General features: G+C 41.4%; 2 protein-coding genes across 3 annotated transcripts; one reads left to right on the top strand and one right to left on the bottom strand.

Moving 5' to 3' along the window:
* Positions 1-475: 475 nt before the first annotated feature.
* phospho2 (phosphatase, orphan 2) lies at positions 476-2915 on the bottom strand. 2 transcript variants are annotated; one of them, XM_084541436.1, is made up of 4 exons: positions 2681-2915; positions 2115-2193; positions 1933-2027; positions 476-1830 (listed from the first exon to the last, which is right to left on the bottom strand). In XM_084541436.1, exons 2-4 carry the CDS (start codon positions 2183-2185, stop codon positions 1265-1267), a joined length of 732 nt encoding a protein of 243 aa, XP_084397562.1. In that variant the 5' UTR covers positions 2186-2193; positions 2681-2915; the 3' UTR covers positions 476-1264. The 2 variants fall into 2 exon arrangements, with proteins under 2 accessions (XP_084397562.1, XP_084397561.1); XM_084541435.1 differs by having other exon boundaries at positions 2685-2915.
* Positions 2916-2923: 8 nt separating this feature from the next.
* On the top strand, positions 2924-9276 carry LOC311485804 (synapse-associated protein 1-like). The gene is made up of 9 exons (XM_084541434.1): positions 2924-3380; positions 3709-3827; positions 3967-4033; positions 7030-7103; positions 7202-7341; positions 7516-7658; positions 8108-8157; positions 8250-8406; positions 8555-9276. Exons 1-9 carry the CDS (start codon positions 3179-3181, stop codon positions 8683-8685), a joined length of 1083 nt encoding a protein of 360 aa, XP_084397560.1. The 5' UTR covers positions 2924-3178; the 3' UTR covers positions 8686-9276.
* The last annotated feature ends 15281 nt before the right edge of the window (positions 9277-24557 follow it).

Here is a 24557-nt window from a genome sequence, read left to right as displayed (position 1 = left end):
TCACTTTTGAGGTTCCATTACCCTGCATGCTGCTGTTACACTGTCTGTGAGACTTGAATGTGACACATTATATCTTTAGTAAGATCTGTGTCTGCGGTTAGTAAAACGTCTGGCACATTTCCCACCAGCACCTATAAAAAGGAATACCATGCTTATTCTTATTTTTCTTATTTGTTTAAGTAGTACTATGTAAAGTTACAACTGACAGCATTTATCTGTTGCTGTTTGGAAACTCAACATTCACACTTGGCTCCTCCTCCCCACCTCAATAAGAGCAGTGAGCTAGAAAGTAAATGAAGAGAGGGAGCTGCGTTAATAAATACAATTAAATAAATAACAGATTTGCAGTGAAGAGCATCTTTGAGTGAAGATTACTTTTGTGTGCATTAGTTCCAGGAAAACCCTGCATATACTACTCTTTTTTTCCTTGAAAGAGAGAAAAGCTGATCCCATTGCTAAACTACCTACCTGCTGGCTTTAACTCTTCATTATGCGATTATTTGCTTAAAGATAACAAATAGGTGTGTTTCCCAAAATTACAAAACTATTCTTTTAATCCCTTAATATCAACCTGCTTTTTCAGAATAAAGACTAAAATGTTGGAAGCATTTTATTTGTTGAACTCTTGAGGTGAAAAAAGTGTGCAGCATATATTGATTTATAAAGTGTAGTCAACAGAGAAGGTAAGGAACTTTTGCTCCTGTGATACTGGTAAACTGGATTTACACTGTTTGAATCATGAGGCTTTGTGCTTTAACACTGCGATTGATGCATTTAAAAAACTGTGGCACACATGTGTATATTAGCACCAGTAGCCAATATACTGGACGTATTGTGCATCCTTTCTATAAAAGGCATAAAACTGAAGTTCCACCTGAATTCCATTTCATCAGATCCAGTTCATTTGCAAGCACTCTATGTCAGAGGGTAGCTCCCTGCTTCTTGGATCAGGCAGATAACAACTGACATCTTGAATACCATACTAAATGCAACCTTTACTGAAGCCTAAAGTCACATTGAAATCCAGACAAATGTAAAATAAAAAGATTCCTGCCTTCCATTTGCTGGTTGTTACTGTTAAAATTAAATTCCCTGAAAACAAATGAGCCACTTTCATGAACAAAAAATTAATCCCATAAATGAAAATATCCTCATTTAAAATGTACTTAAAATCATAAAGTACAAATACATAAAAATGTGAAAAAAGTGATGCTTAATATTTGCAATGAGTGCAAAACAGAAGTTATCCCTCTGCTGTCCATAGCTATGGCTGCATACTTGTTTTCAGCTCCTGGAGAATGTCAGTGCCACTGCTCCAGGCAATGACTCTAGCTCTTAGAGAAGTGTTATCTTCTTGACCTTGCAGCTTGGCCAGCAGTTTTTCAAGAGTGTAACCCTTCCTGGGCATCACAACATCACACCCTCTCAGACAAGAAGTAGGGCAGAGATCATTCCCACCATCTCCCACGTAAAAGATCCGCTCATACTCCACACCTCCGTCGGACCGCTCAGACAGGTAGAGCTCCAGGACCTTCTTCTTGCAGAGGTTGACAGGGCATCGACTGCAGTCATGAGAATGATGGCACTGTACCTCCATGTACCCAGACTCATTGAACTTAGCCGGGTTGGTGAAAACCTGGTCGACAGCTGCCTGGAGGCCAGCTGCATGCAGGATCCAGTCTATGAAAATGGTGTTGGAGTCAGAGACGACGATGCAGTCAACGATACCTTTATTTTCTAAGATGAAAGTCAGTAAATCTGTCATTCCAGCTGTGAACGGGATGGTCTCCATCACACTCCGGACACTGTCTGGGCTGACCTCCTGGTCTCCTGTATGAGAGATAAGATAATAATTTATTTATTCCACAGTGGGGGATGAGCATGCTAGAGGAAGCAATCAAATACAATACAAAGAAAATAAAGAACTCTCACCTATATAGTTCATCACCTGGCCCATAAACTTTGTCCAGTGACCTTTTATGTATGAATTCTTCACAGTGTCAGGAAGAGTCTGGCCTGGAAGACATCTATCAACGAGAAAAATCAAACCTGACTTTGCAACGAATCTGATCAGGATTTGACTGGTATTTTGCAGTGTAACTTTATTTACCTACCTGACCACCCAGGTGTCACTGTTGTCATCAACCACAGTGTGGTCAAAATCAAACACCATTAGAATCTTCATGCTTTCACCTGGAAAATGTCATAGAGCGACATTTACATGTGGCCTCTCTTAAGTAAGAAAACAAACAGACCCTGAACGTTACATGTAGTATATCCTCGTTTTATATCTCACTCTTAAGCAGCTTGGAGTAACTTTAGTCGGCTTTTTTTTTTCCTTTCGATAAATAACTCTCCTCTGAATTCCGATTGTAGTACAACATGCCAAATTGTCCTGACATAGTTCTACTTATTGTCATTTCTCTATAAACGCAAAGTTTAAACTCACTATGTTGTAAATGACACTTTTCCAGAGGGAGTCTGGTGTAACGCGTAAACGGCCTAGCGACCCGGCTGATCCTTCCTTTAAAAAATATGTTCCGGCATTTCAGATAGGGCGGAAGAAAAATAACACGGACTACACAGATTTTTGCACAAAATTGCACCCCAGGTTATATAACATAACATACATAATATTCTATCAACTCAATATCAATATCAACTAAAAACTGTCGCCAACCTGCCTGAGTGTGCCGGTCTGTCTTCCTCCTCGTCTTGTTGTGTTACAAGATCTGTAACTATTCTTGATTCGTTACTGCCGCCTGCTGGTCGTTGTCCTCTAATACAAACACATATGTTCAGCCTTCAATGTTTCTATTTTGAAAGATGTGTGAGTATTATTATTAACAATAATTTTGTAATAATATTGCCCAAATTAATGCACTTGTGGTATTACATAATTTGTCAATAAATTCCATCACAGCACTAAGTATGTGGTAAATAACTAAAATCAACCGAAGTTTACTCATTTACCCAGAGTACACCTGAAGGCATCGTTCCACTCTTGTGACCACAGGGTGGCAGTATCACACAAATCCACAAAAGCAAACAGAGACGAAGAAGTCTCGTCGGTTTAGTTCCTGGTTGCATAAAGTCAAGACTCTCCCACTGTTCAGATTGTTATTCCCCTCTCACATTTTATCTGAACAGCTCGGCGAAACCGTTTATTTCGACCAAGATGTTTAAAGGTTTAGGGACGTGGTTGGGTTTGGAGAACCAGACGTACTCGCATGCGTCAGATGACCAGGAAATCCAGGTTGAGGAGCAGGGAGAGAAGGTGGTAGAAGCACAGAACGAGGTAAACAAACAGCAACCAGCTGACCAGGATGGAGAACCAGAGGCGAACCAGGAAAACTCCGAGCAAAGCAAAGGGCTGGGTGGTAAGGGATAACTGCTTTCCAGCTTTGCAGTTGTTTGTAGATATTGTTTTTTTTTTGTTTTTTTTTTACTAAATGGCGCAGTTATTTTGGTAAAAGCATCAAGCTAAGTGAATATATGTAGATATGAACGTTACCTAAATTAGATGGACTTTGTCTGCGTTTACTCATAAAGCCAGAACACCACTCCTTGATCTTCCTAATTCTGTTGTCTGATTTCCTGTCTTCTCTATTCGTGGCAGTTTTTTTTTTTTTTTTTTTTTTTTTGTATCATATCACATAATAATACTGCTGTTAATTTTGCTATCTTCTCCTCTTCTTACATCTGAAGACTACATCTTCAGTTTTGCATCCAGTGCCACCAAGAAGATCTCTGAGTCGGTGGTGGAGACGGCTCAGACCATTAAGAAGACAGTGGAAGAAGGGAAAATCGACGGCATCATAGACAAGGTATGTTGCTCTTCTGGTCTGCTCTGCAGTGCTAACAAGACTGCTCTTAGTCCATGTTTGAAAATATACAAATATTCATTTAGAAATGTTGCCCCTCCACATGTTCACCAACTGATAGGTATGTGCATGTGTTTTGCAGACATTTTTAGGAGACTTCCAAAAGGAGCAAGAGAAATTTGTCCAAGAGAAGAAGGCAAAGAAATCAGGTAAATTCTTGTTAAAATAAGAATGTTCTTAACATCAATCTCCTAAACACTTACAAGAGCAAAATCTCCAGTTAGCTTTACACAGTTACAGTAGTCGTACTTTACAAGGCAAATTAGATTCCAGTTAAGTTGATTTTACACATCATGATTTATCGGGAAACATCTTGAAGAGCAAATACTGAAACTGTACAAAGAGTCAGTAACGTAGTAACAGTGAAGTCACTTTTTCAGAGCAGTAATGTAATACTGTCTCTGCACTCCACTACAGTGATGTTTCGCAGAAACAAATTATATGCCATGCCTATCTTTCTGATACAATAATATAGTTTAAGTAAACTCTTTGAAGGGTTGAATAAATTTAAATTCTTAACAATATTAAGACACTGGAATTAGTGGAATGTGAAAAATACAGTGCCGCTTACCCAGCCCTCAGAATTTTCATTTCATTTCTGCATAAAAATGACTCAAAACATCAGCAGATTTTCATACAAGTCGTAAAAGTAGACAAGACAACCTCATTATACAAATGAAATGGAAATTTTAGGCTTTGGTATTTAATAAACTGAATAGTTTATTCTGGAAAATTACCTGATGTTACATATCTGTGAGGTGCTGGTGAGGTTCATTTCAAGGCCAGAAGTGTTTACAGACTTTCATCTTGTTCAGTAGAGTTCTCAACCAATGTAATAAGACATTCTGCACCTCGTTTAGTTAAAAAAAAATCTTGGATTTGTCTCAGTCTGTTCTTCACAACACGTGTGGAAGGGTATGATGGCACGGACAAGACACATAATAGTCAGCGACGTCACAAAATAACCCAGTGTGACTTCTAGGCAACTAAAGGCCACACATTAGCTGATGTTAATGGTCATGAATCCACCATCAGGAGAACACTTAACAACTATGGTGTGTAAAAGCTACTGATCTTCAAAAACAACATTTTTGCTCTTGTTTGGTCCTGTTTTGCTGCGTCTGGGCCAGGATAGCTTGTCATCATTGATGGACCAATGAATTGTGAATTATACCATGGACATCTAAAAGAAAATATCTGTCTGTGAGGTAAATCTTAAGAGAAACTGGGTCATGCAGCAAGACAACGAGCCCAAGAACAGAAGTCATTCTACAAAAGAATGGTTAAAGTGTTTTGGTTTGGAATGTTTGGAATGGCCAACTCAAAGTCCTGACCTTACTCCAATAGAAGTGTTGTGAAAGGACCTGAAGTAAACAGTTCATGTGAGGAAACCCACCAACACCTCAGAACTAAAGCGGATCTTGACTGAGGGCTAAAATTGGGCTAAAATTCCTCCCAGGAACTGTAGATGACTGTTACTAGAAACGTTTAGCTGCTGTTGCTGCTGCACAAGGGAGTCATACCAGATATTGAAAATAAGAGATTCACTTACTTTTGCGCCTCACAGATACATACAACATACAAATGATTCATGAATGAAACCGCTTTAGAAAGGTGGTAATTCAACTGGATGATGGACAGTGCTGCACTCTACAGGCTCCAAAATGATAATCCAGCTGAATTACAACCTTTCAGATGTTGTATCAACATGAACTGAACATTAGAACAGTCATGCAGGATAATCATGGACTGTTATATTTGAATGTTTTAAATATCACTGATGTAACACATGAACTGACAAATGAGTGTCAAACAAAATAAAGCCACACAACCAATACGATAAAAAGAATCAAATCTACATTAGCATATGATAAATGGCCTTGTTTTTATATAGGGCCTTTCTACCTATTGGTACTCAAAGCACTTTACAGTCACAGACACATCTACCCATTCACTCACACACATTCACACACCAGTGCCATGCACTGGGAGCAACTGGGGGTTCATTGTGCTGCTCAAGGACACTGTGGCATGTGGCACCTTCTGGGGATCGAACTGCTAACCCTCTGGTTTGTGGACAACCCATTTTAGCTGTTTGTTTAAAAACAGTACCAACGGAAAGTGGTACATTTAACTAAGTTAACACATTGTTTTAAAGCCAATTTAACATTTGGATGTACTTTTCCAAACACTGTCTAAAATTGTACAGTCATTGAGAATAACACATTTTAGCCTCGAGCAACCTTCTCTTACCTGGTCAATCATCATGGGTGTGTGGGTGTGATGCTCAGGACATTTTTTTTTGTCACTCTAGAAACACCTGCTGGTTCCAGGTCTCATAATGCTGCTGCTCTCTTAGCTTTCTATTCTCGGTTAAATGTTGATAACATTGTTATTTAACCAAACATAACAGGGCATATTGAGTTTAGCAAAACGGATCAAGGTCCGCATATCATACGAGAAGTCGATAAGATAATTATTGTAACAAGTCTACATTGAAATGAAGCATTCAAAGCGTGCCACAGCAGCACTAGTTGAAGCCTCCCTCTCTCTGTGTGTTACTAGTCTGTTGTTGCTAAAGTACAACAGACTAGTAAGAGGAAGAGGAGACTGTCCACTGGTCAGTTGGGGAAATTCTAAAAAACAAAGCGTTGCCAAATATACTATAATTGGCTGGCCATAAAGCATGTGTTTATGTTTTTGGTGTTGTATGACATTGGTAGTATTGAACACAACTTACTTACTAACACGTCATAGCTTGATATAGTATATAGACAGGAATCATTTACAGAAACTGTCTTTGTTTTATGTACCTGTTTCTTTTTACGTCTTTGTTAAGCATGTTGTAATCTGAAAACAGCTTTAGAAATACAGATTATCATTTTTAATATTAAAAAATATAAATGTAGTTAATTTAATATGAATTGTCACAGTGCTAATGTATCAGCTTTTGAAATTTGTGAAACTCGTGCCTTTCAGTTCAAATTGCAATGTTGTAAGACATTTTTATAGAAACAGCGTAATCTTCAAATTCTTTCACTGAGAGGCTACAGCAATGATGAGGTATGATCTCATATGACTTGCTGTCAACAGACTGATGACTGACTGACATTACTGTGTGTATTATGTGTGTGTTAATGTGCAGAAGCAGCGGTGCCGCCCTGGGTCGGCTACAACGAGGAAGAGACAATCCAGCAACAGATCCTTGCCCTGTCCGCTGTAAGTGAAGACATCCCACACTTTGGATGAATGCATCACCGTATGTGTGACTGTACTGCTGTCTGATAGACACTAAGCTCTCTGGCTGCTGATTCTAGGACAAGAGGAACTTCTTGAGAGACCCTCCTGCTGGTGTTCAGTTCCACTTCGACATGGAACAGATGTATCCTCTGGCTGCAGTGATGCTGGAGGAGGACCAGATCCTCAACCGCATGCGCTTTGACTTGGTACCTAAACTGTGAGTGATCTTCTAAACTTTGCTACATTTACATGAAGAATATTTCTTTGACTCAACTGAAATCATAAAACATCAATCAGATTACATTTTTTGACATGTACAAAATGTTTGGCCACTGTGAAGTGTCCACAGAGATATAAAAATATGGATGGGGATATGTTTTGTTTTTGACAGTGTGAAGGAAGAGGTGTTTTGGAGGAATTATTTCTACCGAGTGTCTCTGATCAAGCAATCAGCTCAGCTCACAGAGCTGGCAGCTCAGCAGCAGCAGAAGGACTCTGTGGACAGCATTTCAACCGAGGACGTCGTCCTAGCAGGTCTGAAATTGCTCTTCGGCCTGCATTTTAAATTGTAAATTAAATGAATAGAAACATTTTTAAAGACAAGTCAAGACATAAATCAAGAAATACAGAGTAAATATAGTTCATTAACATTTTTCTGGATTTAAAGGTGGTCACAGTTGGAATGAGTGTAATATCCTGTTTCAGGACTTGGGAGCAAACCATCTAAAAGCTATTGATCTGATTAATTTGCACTCTGGGAACAGTGAGCAGCCCTCTATCTAATAATCTGAGAGCTAAAGAGGACCCTTTTTCACATCATAAAATATGGTCAGAGATGTACTTTGGTCAGTCAGATGAAGTCCAACTAGCAGTCAACTACTAACTGGTGTGATTAACTGGTGTGAATCAGCTTGTTTAGTCAGTGGTTTTACAAGGCAATCCATGGGTCAACAAACTAAGAGCATTTTGTCATTTCTTTATAGACAATGTCAGACCCAAGACTCCACCAGTCTCCATCAATGACTTAAAAAAGGTAATTAATTTTCAATAATTACTCTACAGTATACATTAAGAAAGAGTAGCCCAGTCAGTTGCCTGTTTCTGTCCTCTCCATGTTACTTGCAGCCACCTCAAGAAGAGGACGAGGAGATGTCCACAAGTCCTGGAGTGAGCGAGTTTGTGAGCGATGCTTTTGACTCGACAGCCATCAACCAGGAAGACCTGAGGAAAGAGATGGAGCAGCTGGTGCTGGATAAGAAGGACAGCACCCCTTCTCCTGATGGTTAGCATTAAAAGAATATTTTCTGCATTTGTTCAGGACATTTGGTGGACAAATGTACAATCCATAAACAATGTTCTGGAACAGTTTTTTTTTTAAATGCAGAGAAAATAATTGCTTTGCTCATAGTCCTCTCTTTCCCTACGACCAGATGAGTCAGCAGACTGGGAGAAAGAGCTGCAGCAAGAACTTCAGGAATACGAGGTGGTGACTGAGTCAGACAACAGAGATGACCAGTGGGATCAAGAGATTGAGAAGATGCTGCAGGCTGATGACAGCTAGAGAACTAGTGTGTTTGTTGCCGTCAGAGGCAGTGATCTGTTGTAGGTTGGATGAATAGTGACCAGTGATGGACAAGAGGAGAATTTCCAGATCCTCTGCCCTACACAACTGTGATTACTATGTTGTAAAGATTCTCCTGTACCTGATCAAGAGGCGTTGATCCAATAATCGCAAGAATGTGTCACCTCTGCTGGAGGCAGCAGCTAGGTTCAGACATATTAGTGAAGTACAACTGATTTGTTTTCCTCAACCTTCTATGTCTTTGAGGAGAAAAGTCACTAGAGGGTGCCCCAATACAAGTACCATGATTTGTTTAGTGGAGAGGGTCTGTCTGTTTTCAGTTTCTTTCCACTGCTGCTTCCTGGTGGTTGTACAGTCAAGTCTTGGTATAGTACAGTAAAGTCAAATGTAAAGTTACATTTCTGTAAATAAAGAGGGTTCTAACATTACATTAGTTGCATTTCTATTTCATTATATCTGCTTCTCTGTTTCACTGCAATTTGACCAAATCCTGCATGTATGTCTGGTTTACTTTGATTCTCTGCCACTGAAATACTGTACATTTTTCAGTTTAATAAATATTTATCTGTTGTTATGGGTCATAATTCATCATGTCTAAGTCCAGGGAAACTAGGTTCAAAGATGTGTATTTTCAACTTTTGAAAAATACTAAATCATAAGCAGTAACATACACTGATCAAGATTACTGCCTTCCTAATATTGTATAGGTCTCCCTTGTGCCACTTGTGACTCATCAGAGAATGGACATGGGCCTTCTGAGGGTGTCCTCTGGTGCCTGGCAACAGAATGTTGTTAGTGGGGGCCTCTGGGTCCTATGGGTTGAGGGGAGGGTCCTCTGTGGATCTAGTGAATTTGGAGGCCAGGTCAACACCTTGTGCTGTTTTTCATGTTTTTAGAGTTGTTCCTAAACTGTTTATGTGTGTCTGTGTCAGGCTGCATCCAGACAGGGATGGCCGCTGCCATCAAGGAGTGTCGTTGCTATGGGGTGGGGGTGCCTGGTCTGGTCTAGGTGGGTGGTACATGTCTAAGTAACATCCACATGAATGCCAGGTTCAAAGGTTTCCCAGCAGGACATTGTCACAAGATGGTCAATGTTATTTACTTCACCTGGTCATAATGTTGTGGCTGATCGGCATATAAATAAAATTATACTGAGTGACATTTTATCTTCCTATGCAACTGAGTAGTTCATCTTTATAGTCTGTACCCGCTTATTCCTATTAAGGGTTGCAGGGTCTGCTGGAGCCTATCCCAGCTGTCATCGGGCGAGAGGCGGGGTACACCCTGGACAGGTCGCCAGTCTATTGCAGGGCTAACACAGAGAGACAGACAACCATTCACACTCACACGCACACCTACGGCCAATTTAGAATCACCAGTTAACCTAATGAGCATGTCTTTGGATGGTGGGAGGAAGCCGGAGTACCTGGAGAGAACCCACGCAGACACAGGGAGAACATGCAAACTCCACACAGAAAGGCCCAGTTGGCCCATGGATTCGAACCCAGGGCCTTCTAGCTGTGAGGCATCAGTGCTAACCACCTCACCACTGTGCTGCCCGCAACTGAGTAGTAAGAAACATAAAAATAACTATTTTTATTGTCTGTTACCTGTAGATTTATGCGCTGAAATGTCATCACTGAGAGAAAGAAGATCAGGGAGGGAAAGGCCAGCTACAGGAGGAAGATGGAGGAGCAGCTGCAACAGCAGAACATCAGAGGGGTGTGGAGAAGCCTGGAAACCATTTCGGGCTATAAAACACCCCATGCACAGGGGTTGAGGGGGATCGACAGTGGGTCAACGATCTAAATCTACATTTCAATAGGTTTGATCGAACATGCACTCCTCCTCCCATGCAGCTGGTCCCTCACTTGCTGTCACCTGGCTTATGTCCTCCTCACTCAGCCGCTCACACCTTTGGCTCACCAGACCATGAACTCACATCTTTTCACCAAGATGGAGTCACTCATCCCCCACCCTTGTCCTTCACAGTAGACCAGGTGAGAAAAGAGCTCAGGAAGATAAAAGTGAGGAAAGAAGCTGGACCGGATGGTATCAGCTCCAGGCTCCTTATGTCCTGTGCAGATGAACTGTGTGGAGTTATGGAGCATGTCTTCAGCCTGAGCCTTGAGCTGAGAGTGGTACCACAGATTTGGAAGACCTCGTGCATGGTACCAGTGCCCAAAACATCGCACCCTAAAGACCTCAGCAGCTACAGACCGGTGGCTCTAACATCCCACCTGATGAAGACACTGGAGAGACTGATACTGGGACATCTCCGCTCTAAGGTGGGCCCCTCCATGGACCCACTACAGTTTGCCTACCGTCCTAATGTTGGAGTGGAGGACGCTGTTATCTTCCTGCTACATCGAGCTCTCTCTCACCTGGAAAAGCCCGGCAACACTGTGAGAATCACCTTTTTTGATTTCTCCAGTGCGTTTAACACCATCCAGCCGGTGATTCTGAGGGACAAACTGGAGAGGATGGGTGTGGACCACCAGCTGTCTACATGGATCTTGGACTACCACAGACCAACCACAGTTTGTAAGAAGCAGGAACTGTGTGTCTGACCTGCTCACCAGCAGCACGGGTGCCCCTGTAAAAAGACTATTGTAGATTTTACAGTAAATTACTGGCAGCAGGATGCCAGTAATTTACTGTAAAGGTACTTACAGTAACATTACTGTATATGCATTTACAGTACTTATTTACTACTGTATATTCATTTACAGTAGTTATCATGTTACTGTAGAACCATTTACAGTATTTATTTACTACTGTTTATTATTTTACAGTAGTTATCATATTACTGTATAATCATTTACAGTAGTAATCTTTTATTGTATATGAATTTACAGTACCTTTCCATAATATTGTATCTTACAATACTTATTATTTTAGCATTCCCAGTACTGCTACATTTACATCTACAATATAAATTCTTTTCAATGATTTACACATTTACCACTATGTGTTTTACAATATTACTTTATTAAAAACTTCATTAAAAACTTGTACATTGTCCTTGCACTTGTACAAAAACATGTAAAACCCTGGGGCTTGTCAAAAGAGTGGATTTGCACTTTGCTGTGTAGGCCATCAAAATCAACAGTTGGAAAACGGAAACCAACAGCATGAACATAAGAAAATGCACTTGAGAGCTGTGTAGGCAGCCCAAATCAAAAGTTGGAAAACTGAAACTAACAGTAACTATAAGCAAGTGTGTGTGTGTGTGTATGTATGTGTGTGCATCTGTGTGTGTGTGTGTGTGTGTGTGTGTGTGTGTATCTGTCTGTCTGTCTGTGTGTGTATGTGTGTGTATGACTGAGTGAGTTAGTGAATGAGTGAGAGAGAGAGAGAGAGAGAGAGAGAGACAGAGAATAATAGAGGGGGGAGAGAGGCAGAGAGGGTGAGAGAAATAGAAATATGAGAGGAAACACAGACACAGACAGAGAGAGAAAGACAGCCAGTGCAGAGACAGAAAGAGAGAAAAGGAGAGAGGGGGAGAGACAGAAAGATAGAAAAATAGAAGGAGAGGGAGAGAGACAAAGGGAGAGAAAGAAATATGAGAAAACATAGAATTAAGTTAAATGTACTGAACTGAAATCCACAAACTAACAGCATGAACATTAACTAATGTGTGTGTACCTGTCTATGACACAGAAAGACAGAGAAAGAGAAAGAGCAAAATATGAGAGAAAACATGGAATTATGTATGATGGAGATAAGATGTACTGAACTGAAATCTAGACTTATAAGTAAACAATATGTGGGGGGTGTAAATTATCTCTAATATCTTTTTCATCCAAAACATAAAAGCACAACCTGGAGTTATCCTAGAACAGGGGTGGCTAACCAGTCCAGCATGAAGAGCCAAAAAAAAAATCCATATAACTCAAAGAGCCGCACAACAAAAAAGATGCCCATACTACAACAACACTACACAAAAAGAAAACAAGTCTGCTTCTCTGACTGACGTCTATAGCCTACCTTGTACTTGTTCAGGAAATCTTCAGGTTTGAAGCTTTATGCATCAGTACCAAACTAACGTAACACGTTTTTTAACGGTGTTATTTTGGTTACGTTGACATATCAACCAGAAGGGTTATGCTACAAAAAGATAAATCCTCCTTTTGAATGTCCCTCCTCCTATTTACGCTTAGTTTCAGGGTTTTCCTGATTGCAACAGTAAAGAAACGGGTCTGCTTCTTTTTTCCTATCCATGACGGTAAAATTATTTTAATTTAAACATTGCAGCCTAACAGCAGGCAGTACTATCAAATTATGAAAAATATTTTCATTTACCAGAAATATAGGCTATTTCAAAAAAATAAAAAACTCTAAGTCCAAGGAGAAGTGAGAACGTCAGTTGAGCAGCCGCGAGCCGCACGAGAGGAGGTAAAGAGCCGCAGGTTCGCCATTAAGTAAGTAATGTATCTGCCTCTCTCTCTCACTCATTCACTTAAGTAATTAAGTTCATAATGGACAAACCTCTGAATGAATTCCAGAGTATTCTCAGCTTCCGTCTGATACTGGATGTTGAATGAGTAGAAGGAGCTGAATAGGGCCGCCAAAGCAGAATGAAAGTCTGGCGGCTCCTGGGATCCAATGATCACTTTGCCATTGACGGTGAGCATCCAGCCATTGGCCTCGAGAACAGAATCCCCAATAGAGAACCGAAGTCCCGCCCCCTCTACTTCCGGGTTATGGGACCTATCGTTCGAAAAAATATGAACGGCAGTCTATGGCGAAAGATAAATTATTTTCTGGTCCCGATCGACTTGTGCCTTGGATTATACATATGTTGTTTTTCAGAATAAAAAATGATTTTATATGTCAAGAATGTCACAGTTTGTCGCAAGATAGTTAAGTAAAACGCTATGGAAAATACGTAATTAAACGAACTACAAGTCCCGCATGCTGGCGCGTACAGAACCGACCAAAACTCCCTTGGTGTAACTACAGCTCTCGACATGACCCGATGTATAATGATTTTCACCTCGTTTGATGCTTCTGCCTTCGTCCTGGAAGAAGACGGTAAAGCTCAACAAGGAGACAGACATAGTTCTCAGACGAGAGATGTAGTTCACTAAGCGATCTCATACAAAACCTAATGTTGTTCAGCTTATTTACGTCAAATAATTTATCTCTTGACGTGAAAAATTATCTTTTAAATTCACACACATCATATGTGAAATTCATGCCACAATTCGATCGGGACCAGAAAATAATTATTATCTCTCCATAGACTGCCGTTCATATTTTTTCGAAAGATAGGTCCCATAACCCGGAAGTAGGGGGGCGGGACTTCGCCTCTCTATTGAGAGTGAAGAGTTGTCGTCATGGTACACAGCCCCTCCCCTCTCCGCCATGTTGGCAGGATTCGAGCGGCAAAACATGATTGTTTACGTGCGTTATTAACTCGGTAGTAGAGGAGGTTCTCGCAATTCCGCACTGTTTTACCATGCCTGGAACTCACTGCTGCGTTAAAAACTGCTCCAGTACCTCACACAATACATATGGAAAACATAGGAACAATGGAATACAGTTTTTTAGGTTACCGAAATGGACACAGCATCAGGGAGAGCAAGTCTCTGACCTGACGCCGGATGCCGTCACAATCTAGTGTGTACGAAGCAGTCGCAGTTAATTACTTTGTCATTTTGGTCAAGAAGTGTCTGCTAAATGCAATGTAATTACGACACACTAAAACGCATGTTAAGAAAACTTACCTTTGCCAGTACAACGCTGTTTTCACCACCTGGAGGCTTGTAGATGGCCAAGTCCTGCACCCAGCCACAGCAGAAAGCCTCGTAACCAGGGCCGGCGCTAGCCATTTGGGTGCCCTAAGCGCAAATGCTTGGTGGTGCCCCCCCCAACCAACCAACTACCCACCACCAAAGGAATAACAACCATTCAGAATTTCTTAGGTTCTCTTTACTTCCAAAATAACTGCTGCAAATAAATAATTTTACATTAACAATGGCACCAAACATGAAAAGAAATATATATATATATATATATATATATATTCTACTGAAATGCATTTTTGATTGAACCATCATACAAAAATATTGCACACATTAGTCTTTTATATAGGCCTATGTGTCACTGGAAAATTTAAAATTCAAAACTCTATTTTACCTTTAAAAGAGGTCTGATGAGGCACAATATAATTCTGTACATAATTTGACAACTCTGTGAATATGAAAATATACAAACACTGAGATTGTGTTTTTTTTTTTTTTCTAATTGCAGTTTCACCAACAGATGTCGCCCTTGGCCTATGAACCTCTTGAAAATGACCGCATAGAACAACAACGAAACTTATCTAAAGCGGTCTAATTTGGCAAAATCACATCACGTTCAGTTGCAGGGTTTTTCTAAAGTTCACCTTACCAAGAGCCGTTTCCCACTCACCATTTCATTACGTTGTGAAAGTGTCACTTGTAGCGTTACCTTTTCACTACACATCGTTTGATCATAATTGATAACAAACGCCAAAAAAGCGTCCTGAAATGCAAAGCAAACTAGGCTAATAGGCTAACGTTACTTACCTGACTATATCTCTGATGGCTAAAAGAAATAGCAAGCCCAGTTTAAGCATAATCAAACATAGCATTGCTAGCTGACTAACTGATAAGTCTACCGTGCAAAAACGCAACACAGGTTCTTTTTTATTTATTTATTTGTGATCGTACAGCAGTAATGTTACAGTAGCCCACACAGCAGCACAGGTTCGCGTGGCCGTCATCAGATCTGGAAGTCGCTGAAAAGGCTCTTTCGAGGTTGTGGCTTCGAGTCAACTTCAGTGAGGCGCGGTGGTTTATGGGATGAGTAGTTCCTTCTCTCGGAAATGAAAATATGTACACAGTCTTGTACCTTTGACTTTTTTTGGACTTTCTCTTCGTTTTTTCACTCGAAATGGTATGCTTATGAGTTCAGCCGTAGCTGGTTATCCTAAGACATGCACTAAAACTCTTTAGATACGGATTTTTCCAAAACGTCAATGGGAGAAATGAATGGGAACCGTACTTCCGGCACCTCCGCTCTCTTTGGCTGTGGGCGGGACTGTGACGCTCTATTGAGGCATAATCGAACAGACCACTGGGAGGTGGGGAAGGGGGGCACCAGAGGGAGACTAGAGAGAGGGCCGCACAGGAGATTCACCTTTTTCTCGACTAATTTGGTCTAGGCCTATATTACTTTTGTATTGCTTTTGTATATTAACATGCTTTAGACATATTTTATTTGTTATTTATACTAGTAGCCTATTGTGATGATTTTTCACGACCCAGATTTTTTGGTGCCCCCCCAGGCACTTGGTGCCCTACGCGCAGTGCGTGATGTGCGTGTGCGGAGTGCCGGCACTGCTCGTAACCAAATACCGCTGTTTTGCGGTAGGTGTAAGTTTGTCCCTGTAAGGTCCATTTTCTTTCGCCTTATCTTTCTCCATTGCTTTACTCCATTGCTTTACTTTCTTACTCTGTCCCGCCGAAATAATAAACGCGCAAATATTAAAGAGCTCTGGAATGTTTAGTAGCGCCTCCGATAAGTTCTGAAGGCGTTGCCCCTGGCAACCGATAGCGTCTCCTACCATCATGGCCGACCGGCTCAGACCCCGCCCAAATCAACCCAAATCGGCACGTGACTCCTCAGGTAACCAACTAGTTTACATTCACTAAAGCCTCACATGGGATGAAATCACAAAATAATACTGAGAAATAAAAATTCAAGAAACTAGTCCAATATTAACGCATCGAGAACAAAAGCCAAGTAACGTTAGTTAAATTGGACATGGACGGTTCCGCCTTCCAATGTTACTAACGTTAACGTAGCTGCTTCTAACATTAGCTGCTAAGCCAACTAAGTTAACGTGAGCAACTAACTTATATGAACTGTTACCAAGGGTTGATACGATCAAATGCAATTACATATTTTGGTAATCTCATGCAAATAACATGTCTAATGTTACAGTGTATTAAATGTGTGATATTTAAAAATGTAATCAGAGCACTCACAAGCTAGCTAGCTACCGTTAGCTAACTAGGGATAACTTAGCCTACTAGATAGAAGCTAGCCGAGTTGGCTAACGTTAAAGTACAAAATTCAGTTAAGATTTAATGTTAGATTTAGCATTTGTTCCCACTGCAAATAAGCGTCCACAAATGGCTCACCTTATGGTTGCGGGTCCAACTTGAATTGAATGAATACTAAATATCTTATCTCCGTGGATGTAATTGTTCGCGCCTTCCTTCTCTCTCCACTCCTTCTTCTTCTCATTCGTTTTGTCTTTTCCCTCATCGACGTCATCTCAACCGTCCGCTCTTAACCCTTTTTAAAAAAAAACATCATTCCTATTGGCCATTTCTCCCCGCGCAAATGTATTACTGTAAACTGATAAACAGTAGATGACTACTGTAAAAAATAGCCTTATTTTTCCCACAATGCTTGGCGGTTAGCAGTAATGTACTGCATTTAATCATTACGGTATAGTATGCCCTTATTGCAGTATAATACTGTTACAATTACGAAAATCCGTTACAGTACACTGACAGCTGTGTACTGCTGAAGTTCTCTGATGACTCTGCGATTGTAGGCCTCATCAGAGACGATGATGACGCAGAGTATAGAGGACTGACAGGGAACTTTGTGGACTGGTGTCAGCGAAACCACCTCCTTATCAACGCGGAGAAAACCAAGGAGATGGTGGTGGATTTTCATAGACGCCGTTCTGCCCTCCCCTCACCAGTGAACATCCAAGGAATGGACATTGAGCAAGTGGACTCTTATAAGTACCTGGGTGTTCACCTCAACACCAAATTGGACTGGTCTCACCACACTGATGCACTCTTTAGGAAGGGACAGAGCAGGCTCTACCTTCTGAGGAGACTGAGGTCTTTTGGAGTGAAAGGGGCACTCCTGAAGACCTTCTATGACTCTGTAGTGGCATCAGCCATCTTGTATGGAGTGGTCTGCTGGAGCAGTGGCATCACAGAGAGGGAGAGGAAGAAGCTGGATAAGATCATCAGGAAGTCCAGCTCTGTCCTGGGCTGCCCCTTGGACTCAGTGAGGGAGGTGGGTGACAGGAGAGTTCTGGCTAAACTGTCCTCCATGCTGGACAATGAGTCCCACCCCCTGCACGGTGACCTGACAGGACTGAGGAGCAGCTTCAGTGACAGACTGCTTCACCCTCGATGTGTGAAGGAAAGATACAGAAGGTCTTTCCTTCCTGCTGCTGTTAGGCGCCACAACGAGCACTCCTAATATGTGCAATATATCTAGTATTTATTATATCTGTGTCATTTCTGCATGCTGTTGCAAACTGCAATTTCCCCATTGTGGGACGAATAAAGGTTTTTCTTATCTTCTTATCTTAGAGCTGACCAGAAATAAATTATATACGCACATCAATTAAATCCATACTCCATATAAACAGAAATCATCTCAAAGCAGTTTGGCCCTGGAACTGCTGGTGTATTTGTGCATTGAGCCTTTTGTGACCTGTAAAGCATCTCCAGGCCCAAAGTAAAAAGTTTATTAGTCAACACATTTAGAGTCACTTGCAGAGCTCTGATCATAAAGGCATTCAAAACATCTCATAGGCCAGGTTAAAGCTAAAGTGATCAAATGATACTTGTAAGATACTGACTCATTTGTAGGTATCATAACCATAAAAGTTAAATTCTTTCCAAACAATTGGAGCCTGTTTCAGCAAGCAGGTATAGCAAATGTTTGGCGTGCTCCGTAAACCTATAGGACAGATCTTTAAAATAAATCTATACATAAAAGGTCCACATATTCACCAAGCCTGGGAAATCACCCAAGCTGTCAGAAGATCACAATGGACAAACAAAAAGTGTCTGTAAGCACAAACTGTCAGAAATAGTGGAGAGTTCAGGCTCAAGGACATGGCTTTAATGAAAAACAAAGCTAGAGCGGAGTTCCAATAGAAACAAAAAGAACAAGAGGAGGTGACTGGCAAAAAAGCTGGAGCGTGGGATGCACCTGGAGTAAAAAAAGAAAAGCAGGTTTTTTAGATTGAGCACAACAGAAATAGGCTAAGCAACTACTGCTGGTTCTAGTGTTACTACCACGGGGGTAAACTGAAGAACTGGCAATGAGTGGGAGAGTGCAAAGTCTTCAAATAGGGTTTGGCTTAACTGGAAAATGAGAAGCAGGTGATATGGCAGCCCTACCCCAGCATAACAGTGGCAGCTTGACTCTGCACACCTGAGGGAAAAAAACAGAAGGAGCCAAAACAAACACAAATGCAAACCAGCAGAGGGCGACAAGTCGCTTCTTACTAACAGTGCATATAAGTGCAGAAGAAGGAAGGAAATAATGAAACAACAAGAAATAACCCGAAAAATAATTGTACAGATGTTACTGGTTTATTTATGACACATTCAAAATTAGCATTACACTACTTGTCGTGTCACAGATCAGTTTCCTGTTTCTGTTTCCAACAGAAATTCTCCATATATGCTGCATGCTCAGAGTTTGCCTTGTGCAGTTGACCGTTTATCTCAAGCTCAGCTCTTGATAGGTCTAAATGTAAAATTTTAGTCACATCTGATCTCACTATGTTTTTTTATGAAGCCTGGATACACATACTGTTTTCTTCTACCTGTCACTTTACATACTATGTTGTATATTTTATTAATTTAGGCTTAATTAAAAGGTAACAGGGAAGAAGGAAAATTATATTTCATTATATTTCATTAAAAAGGTAACTTCTTATGTTTTTCAAATGATTTGAAAAAGATCAAGGTTACTGTGCCTGTTTCCAGAGAAAGTATGCCGCTGTGATCCAAAAAAGTTCGAAAAGGCAACTGGACTTGTAGAGTAGAGTTCCTATTTAAACCTCAAACGTCCCACCAGTCCCCTACTAAAGAAGCTACTCGGCAGTCAATTAACAAGAGAGAAGAGAGAAGGAGGCTGCAGATCAACAATTTATGTTACAACACGATGTGAAGCCCTACTAATGGACTATACATATCTCCAGCGCACAATATTCATTCGTCTTCTGTAACTGCTTGTTGCTGTGAAGGGTTGCAGGGAGGGCTGGAGCCTATTCATTCACACTCACATGCACACTATGGCCAATTTAGAATCACCAATGAACCTAATGAGCATGTCTTTGGACGGTGGGAGGAAGCTGGAGTACCCGGAGAGAACCCACGCAGACACAGGGACGATATGCAAACTCCACACAGAAACCCCCAGTCGGCCCATGGAGCTGAACCCTGAACCTTATCGCTGTGAGGCATCAGTGCTACCCACCTCGCCACTGTCCCACCCGCGCACAGTATTGCTCATGTGTTTATGTTCAGTTTTGTTGTGTTCTATTATTTGACATTGTTGCTGTGGTTGTAGAGCCTGTTTTTTGTTTTGGTTTTGATTTTTATTTTTATTTTATTTTTTTTGCCGCGAGCAGTCAGTACGGTATTTATGGTGTTGACGTGGGCTACAGCCAACAGTATTCAAGCTTCATTTACCTTGCAGACAAGCCTCCATAGCTTCTTTCGTGTGAGACGTTACATATTTAGGTCAAGAATATAGATTTCATTGTTGCAAAACTTTACTTTCTACTGTGTTTTATGTGTGACGTCATTGACTAGTCGACGTCGACTTTAAAAATCTTTCATGACTTTCATTTAATTCTTGGCAAGGCAGCAAATTAGTATACTTCCTAAAATGAATGAAATGAAAGTGTTGCTTTAAAATTATTTAACTGCGTAAGGTCATTCTTCCCTTATTCAGACCCATGTCTCTCTTCTTACTCTTTCAAGTTGGTTAAATCTCATTTGTGGTACATGCTGATGGCTGTGACGTCCAGGATGTTGGATCTCATTTAACACAAGACTGAAAAGTAGCTCTGTGTTTTGCCTTCACAATTCCAAAAAATGCTATATATCCGTACCAACTCAAAACTGAGTTGAAAGTACTCAGGATGTGACATAGCCTATGATTTGCATTCACAGTGTTAGCCAAGCAAAATGAGAACTAAAGGCAGAGGAAAGAGAAGATAAAGTAATTTGAGAGGATGATTCAGTAAGCGTGGAATTACGGAAAAGCGGGCCTGCATGTTTTGGTAGCAGAAAGTCTGTAATCATGTTAAATGAGACAAACACCAACCAGTCAGCCAGACCTGTCTCAGCATGCTGCCTACATTCTATATGAGAGAGGTGGAAACAGATGGTATGCTGTCTGGGGTGTCAGTACTACACAGTCAATAAGGACTGGAATGAAGTGCAGAATAAATACTCATTTGCAACTACCAATCAATACAAGAATCAATATGCCACGCATGTTGAGCTTTCTCTCTTTGTCTTTGGTTTTAGGATTGTGTCCAGGCATATAATGCGAGAAACAGGCAGCTCAATGAATAGGCTAATTCTCCGTGACTCCCTTTGTATTGTCTCTCAGTCTCATGCACGCACATGTCACACCCATCACAGCATCACAGCTAGAATCCCCCAGCTGGTCTTAAGTAGGGCACACAGTTGTCACCATGGTGACAGAATCACAGATGACGAGCTGTGTGTGCTTTATTGCTTGTGTGTGATGTTTATTTAACAGTGTTTTAATAATGCATAGAGGAAGGCCTCTTTCTCTTTGTGTGTGTGTGTGTACACTTGTACAGCTATTTTTCTGAGGACCAGTTTGCGTTTAACACCATTGGAGTGATGACAGTCCCTGTACCAAAGGAGTGTGAGTTTGGTCCGTGTAGCCGGTAGTAAGTCGGACCTGTTCCCAGTGAGGGTTGGACTCCGCCAGGGCTGCCCTTTGTCACCGGTTCTGTTCATAGTTTTTATGGACAGAATTTCTAGGCGTAGCCGGGTGGGGGAGGGTATCGGGTTCGGTGGGCGGAGAATCTCGTCTCTGCTGTTTGCAGATGACGTGGTCCTCTTAGCTTCATCGAACAGCGACCTTCAGCTCTTGCTGGGGCAGTTCGCAGCCGAGTGTGAAGCGGCTGGGATGAAGATCAGCACCTCCAAGTCTGAGGCCATGGTCCTCAGTCGGAAAAGGGTGGACTGCCTACTCCGGGTCGGGGAGGAGGTCCTGCCTCAAGTGGAGGAGTTCAAGTATCTCGGGGTCTTGTTCACGAGTGAGGGTAGGAGGGAGCGGGAGATTGACAGGCGGATCGGGGCGGCATCTGCAGTGATGCGGATGCTTAACCGGTCTGTCGTGGTGAAGAGAGAGCTAAGCCGAAAGGCGAAGCTCTCAATTTACCGGTCGATCTACGTCCCAATCCTCACCTATGGTCATGAACTTTGGGTAATGACCGAAAGAATAAGATCGCGAATACAAGCTGCCGAAATGAGTTTTCTTCGCAGGGTGGCCGGGCTCAGCCTTAGAGATAGGGTAAGGAGCTCGGACATACGGGAGGAGCTCAGAGTAGAGCCGCTGCTCCTCCACGTCGAGAGGAGCCAGTTGAGATGGCTAGGGCATCTGGTAAGGATGCCTCCCGGACGCCTCCCTGGAGAGGTGTTTCGGGCATGTCCCACCGGAAGGAGACCTCGGGGCCGACCTAGGACACGATGGAGGGATTATATCTCTCGTCTGGCCTGGGAACGCCTGGGGGTTCCTCCGGAGGAGCTGGCTGAAGTGGCTGGGGAGAGGGCTGTCTGGGTTTCCCTGCTGAAGCTGCTGCCCCCGCGACCCGGACCCGGATAAGCGGGAGAAGACGAGACGAGACGAGTGAGGACATTTGTGCTAAGTGAGGACATTTTGGCCGGTCCTCACTTCTTTACAAGGCTGTTTGAGGGTTAAGATTTGATTTTAGGGTAAAGATTACAATTTGGTTAGGGTAAACGTTAGGGTTAGGCACTTATAGGCGGTTTGGACTTCTGCGTTAAGTTGACAAAGAAGCTACAGAAACGTGGAGTGCAAGAGCTGTGATGGGTCCACTTGGTAGTAGCATGTTTCACACGTTTCGGTCGCCATTGTTGAAAGCGAAGCAGGAAGTAGAAACTTTAGCTGAGATGGTAAGGGGCTAGGAAATTCATTATTTCATCGAATGTCCTCACTAAGATAGTTGTACAACACATTTGTGTGTGCGTGTTTGTCTAGCCCACATATCCTGCAGAGTCTTGTTGTCTGTACTCCAGACTAAACACAGATGAGAGATAATGATGCTGTAAGATTGTCTGAGATATGTGTGTGTGTGTGTGTGAGTGAGTGTGCGTCACGGGTAAACTTGCTAAGTCTATTTTCACATTTGAGGTTTAGTTAATATCACTTTCTGTAGCATACAGTATGTGGGTGTGGGGCAGGTATAGGGGAGCTCTGAATTTCAGTATCTCTTGGATTTTTCAAAATACACGGTGGAACATTTCAAAGTAGTCACTTAAATAATGCAGTGCAGACCTTTATGAAAAGACAGGTCAGAAACATTACACTTGAGTGTGCTGTATTCACTCGTTGGAACTACAATACAGTGCATCGTTAAAGTTCAAGGCTTGTGAGAGTGAGAAAGATCCCACCAAACCTTGGACAAACAGAGACAAGACAGACTATTAAAAAGGTTTTATACGCATCTGAATGCCTTCATTTCAAATGAAACCACTGCTGAATACATGATCTTACTATGGCTAATACTCGAATTAAATGATATTGTACCTTTTTAAAAAATGTATTTTGTACACATATGCCACAGATTACTCTTTTCTACCGTGTATTGTTCTGTTAGTACACTTGTTTTTGCTTTTCAGCTGTAATATGCAACAAACCTGACACTCATATTTTGTCACCTTTTTATGTTGATGTGCGAAATTGATATCAAACTGTTGTCTATTCTGTATTCTGTACCAAATTACGGAGTGATATTATCATTTGAAGACAAACTTTCAATGAACTAAGTGTTCAATTAAATCTACTGTTAGTACTTTGGCAGTTTAGACTGTAAATTACAGCAGTATGTAACACTCTCACATGTACTAAACTGCTCAACTTGAGTTTTTATAGCTATTCTAGTACTCAGAGACACCCAAGAGGCCTCTGAGAGGAATCGGCTAGTTTCTCTTTTTAAGAACAAATGGGTTCAAAGTACATTCAGATGTCCCCATACAACCAGACCATAGTGTGGACATACTACTGCAAACTTTACACTATCAGTTCAACTGAAAGGTTTGTAACAAAGGCCACATCACAGCCACTGCAAAGTAAATAAACACAAGTTTGTAACAGCTCAAGAAATGATAGCTCAAGACTCATCTGAATGCTGAATGCTTGCAACAAAACTGGGTGACTTCTACCTTGGGTGTCTGAACATGTGACAGGTGTTGAGCTGATTTAAACCCCTGTAAAATTGTCGTTGTTGTAGAGATTGGTTGCTTTTCTCTTTTATGACTGTGCTGTAAAATAATTTAACCTATAGTGAGCGTAGCCCAGAGACCCCAAAAGGCTCGGAGACTATTGCTGCTGAATTTAACAAGAGAGGGCCTCCTGTGAATGGCATCCACAATGAAAGAAAAACAAGCACATGTCGTTTAAACTGTCCACAGTACGACTGACATTTAGATATTTGCTTTAGGATACATTACATTTTGGTTAAGAGGAAAGTATGAGTTAATGTAACCAGACATAAAGGTGGCTGTGCATGTAGCAGTTGTTGTGAAGCAAATTACAAGAGCAGTTTTTTAGCACACATGTGCCATTATTAATACCTCATATCTGACACTGTGGTTCATTTGCTCAGTTAGACTCAAACCGCACATTCACAGTTATTGTGTCAACACTGTGATGTTTGTTCCAAAATAAAATAAGGACTCAACAGATACTTAAAAAATGCTTTTGATTATCAATCCAGCTGTCTGTGGGAAAGCATGCCTGCGCTGTGCTAC

This window comes from Chelon labrosus (assembly GCF_963514085.1).
Source record: "Chelon labrosus genome assembly, chromosome: 3".
NCBI classification, from domain to species: Eukaryota; Metazoa; Chordata; class Actinopteri; order Mugiliformes; family Mugilidae; genus Chelon; species Chelon labrosus.
This window is presented reverse-complemented; position numbering and strand designations above follow the sequence as displayed.

Bases quoted from the DNA above. Each gene is read 5' to 3' on its own strand.
- phospho2 (XM_084541436.1), bottom strand. From the start codon at position 2,185: ATGAAGATTCTAATGGTGTTTGATTTTGACCACACTGTGGTTGATGAC. The intron at 2,028-2,114 runs GTAGGTAAATAA...TCTCGTTGATAG, and splicing joins AGTGACACCTGGGTGGTCAG to ATGTCTTCCAGGCCAGACTC. The intron at 1,831-1,932 runs GTGAGAGTTCTT...TCTCTCATACAG, and splicing joins CCAGGTGATGAACTATATAG to GAGACCAGGAGGTCAGCCCA.
- LOC311485804 (XM_084541434.1), top strand. From the start codon at position 3,179: ATGTTTAAAGGTTTAGGGACGTGGTTGGGTTTGGAGAACCAGACGTAC. The intron at 3,381-3,708 runs GTAAGGGATAAC...TTACATCTGAAG, and splicing joins GCAAAGCAAAGGGCTGGGTG to ACTACATCTTCAGTTTTGCA. The intron at 7,104-7,201 runs GTAAGTGAAGAC...TGCTGATTCTAG, and splicing joins AGATCCTTGCCCTGTCCGCT to GACAAGAGGAACTTCTTGAG.